This window comes from Mustela nigripes, chromosome 2 (assembly GCF_022355385.1).
Source record: "Mustela nigripes isolate SB6536 chromosome 2, MUSNIG.SB6536, whole genome shotgun sequence".
NCBI lineage: Eukaryota > Metazoa > Chordata > Mammalia > Carnivora > Mustelidae > Mustela > Mustela nigripes.
The window spans coordinates 190,442,859-190,445,243 of NC_081558.1; the positions used below are offsets into that span (position 1 = coordinate 190,442,859).

General features: G+C 35.8%; 1 protein-coding gene across 1 annotated transcript; it reads left to right on the forward strand.

Annotated features, from left to right (window-relative positions):
* The first annotated feature begins 202 nt into the window (after positions 1-202).
* LOC132010612 (gametocyte-specific factor 1-like) lies at positions 203-733 on the forward strand. The gene has a single exon (XM_059388376.1). The coding sequence runs from the start codon at positions 203-205 to the stop codon at positions 731-733; it is 531 nt and encodes a 176-aa protein (XP_059244359.1).
* The last annotated feature ends 1,652 nt before the right edge of the window (positions 734-2,385 follow it).

Here is a 2,385-nt window from a genome sequence, read left to right on the forward strand (position 1 = left end):
CCTCAGATCGAATCAGGCTCTCTGCTCAGTGGGGAGCCTGCTTCGCCTGTCTACCTGCCTCTCTGCCTACTTGTGATCTCTCTCTCTGTGTCAAATAAATAAATAAAATCTTAAAAAAAAAAAAAAAAAGAATTTAAGGGATTTCTTGGTGGGGAGAACGTGTCTCAACCGAGCACTTGGATACAGCTTCTTTATCTCCTACATGGGAGAAACTTACATCAATTCCCTGGACCCTGAAAAGCTAATACAATGCCCCTATGATAAAAACCACCAGATTAGGGCCTGCAGGTTTCCTTATCATCTTATCAAGTGCAGAAAGAATCATCCTGATGTCGCAAACAAATTGGCTACTTGTCCCTTCCATGCGTGTCACCAGGTTCCCCTAGCCGAAATCAGTCATCCTATCTCCAGCTGTGATGATAGAAGTTGTATTGAGCAGGATGTTGTCAACCAAACCAGGAATGTTGGACAAAAGACTCTGGCTGAGAGCACGTGGCCGTGCCCTCCTTGCGATGAAGACTGGGATAAAGATCTGTGGGAACAGAACAGCACCCCATTTGTCTGGGGCACAGCCAACTGCTGTGGCAACAGCCCTGTAAGCAACATGGTTATGGAACATAAGAGTAACCTGGCTTCAGGCATGCGTGTTCCCAAGCCTCTGCCGTATGTTCTGCCATGGAAAAACAATGGAAATGCACAGGAACTGAACATCTCATCAAATGCCAGACCCTAGAAGACTCTTGCTTCTTCCTGCTACCAGTGCGTTCTTCGTGGTCTGCCCTCCTAATCTAATTATAGAAAGATAAACTGTCTGTGACTTTCAAAAAAAAAGAAGAATTTAAGGAATTTCTTAATTTGAGTCTGCTAATAAGTTAACAGGACAATTCTCTTTACCAGTCACAGGAATGGCATTTGTAGAGGGAAAGCTTTTGAAGTTCTACCACCAGTCAGTTCAATTTCTACATTTTCAGAAAAAAATTTAGCACTTATTGAAATGCCAGGCTACTCACATACTGGATAGCAATAAGGAATTTCCTTGCCATATATTTTAGCGTTTTAGTCTTTTTTTCCCGAGAAATGTTTGTTTTCAATCCATTTTGGTTCTCAGGATAGTAAGGCATATTTATGGGCTTCTCTTTTGGCCAGTTAATTGTATTTAAGTTTGGTTTTTTTGTTTGGTTGGGTTTTTTTAAAAACTTATTTATGTATGTGTATTTATGATCTGCTAGCACTTTTTAACTGGAAAAAAAAAAAGAGTTGTGAATTTTACTTGTAAAGACTTCACTAATCCTTATAATGTGAGAAACTTAGAATATCAAAGTTAAAAGTGTAAGAAATAAAGTGATCATTTATCTGCTGAATCTCTTTCCAAATAAAAATACAATAAATCCTATACTGCTGTGAAACACAGGAGCTAGAAAATGCTCTCAATAAAATTGTGCTTTGAATTCAAGGTACAATCTACAACAAAATACTTTTTCCAGATTCGGTTTCATGATAGGGAGGCATTGTTTCTCATTCTCTGCATTTTCTGATTCAAGATATTTCACAATTCTGAAGGAGAACCAAAATAGAATAATAATTACAAAACAAAACAAAAAGAAATTGAGGAAGATAATTGGACAACTTATTCTCAGCAACTAGATTTTTAAGAAACAGAAAAATGCACTGGAAATACTGTCTGGTTATTTAAACTAGGCTAAGATCTGAGTGTATACCCTATGGGTGTCATGGAGAAAAAAAAATTACCTTTTGGGGAGCAGAGTGATTAAATTTCGAAGATTTATTGTTTAACCTCAGGAAGACTTTCAGTAACTTTGTATAAAATGTGTACATTTAATGGAAGGCATGCTATGCTTCTTATAAGAATTTGTTCCAAGTCTTTGTGTATAATTAATGGCTTGTCTACATATTTTTCAATAAAACTATTCATACGGAATGTTAAGTAGGCATTTTCAATACCAGAATGAATGTATCTTTGTGAAGATACCATTTATCTACCATAACATCCAAAGCATAATGAGGAGATTTTGATACACTGCAGATTTAGAACTGACTTGGAAAACAAAGCCCCAAGATACTGTCTTGTCAGCACAAAGTAAATAAATTCATCACAGGAAGTTGAGATTTAAATTCGGAAACTTGTCAGCAATGAAATTAAAGTGATTTTTTTTGTTTTGTTTTACAAGTTTCTTGACTCCAGATTATATGGGTTAGAGAATTTACTTTCCAATAAGAGAGTTGATGCATATAAAACTTGAAATTGAGAGTTCTGCCTTTTAATTAGATAAACTATAAAAAAACCCCACAAATCACTGAAGTAGCAATTGAGAATCAAAGAATAAATTCTTTTCACTTTTTTTAAACAAAGCAACATCTAGATTT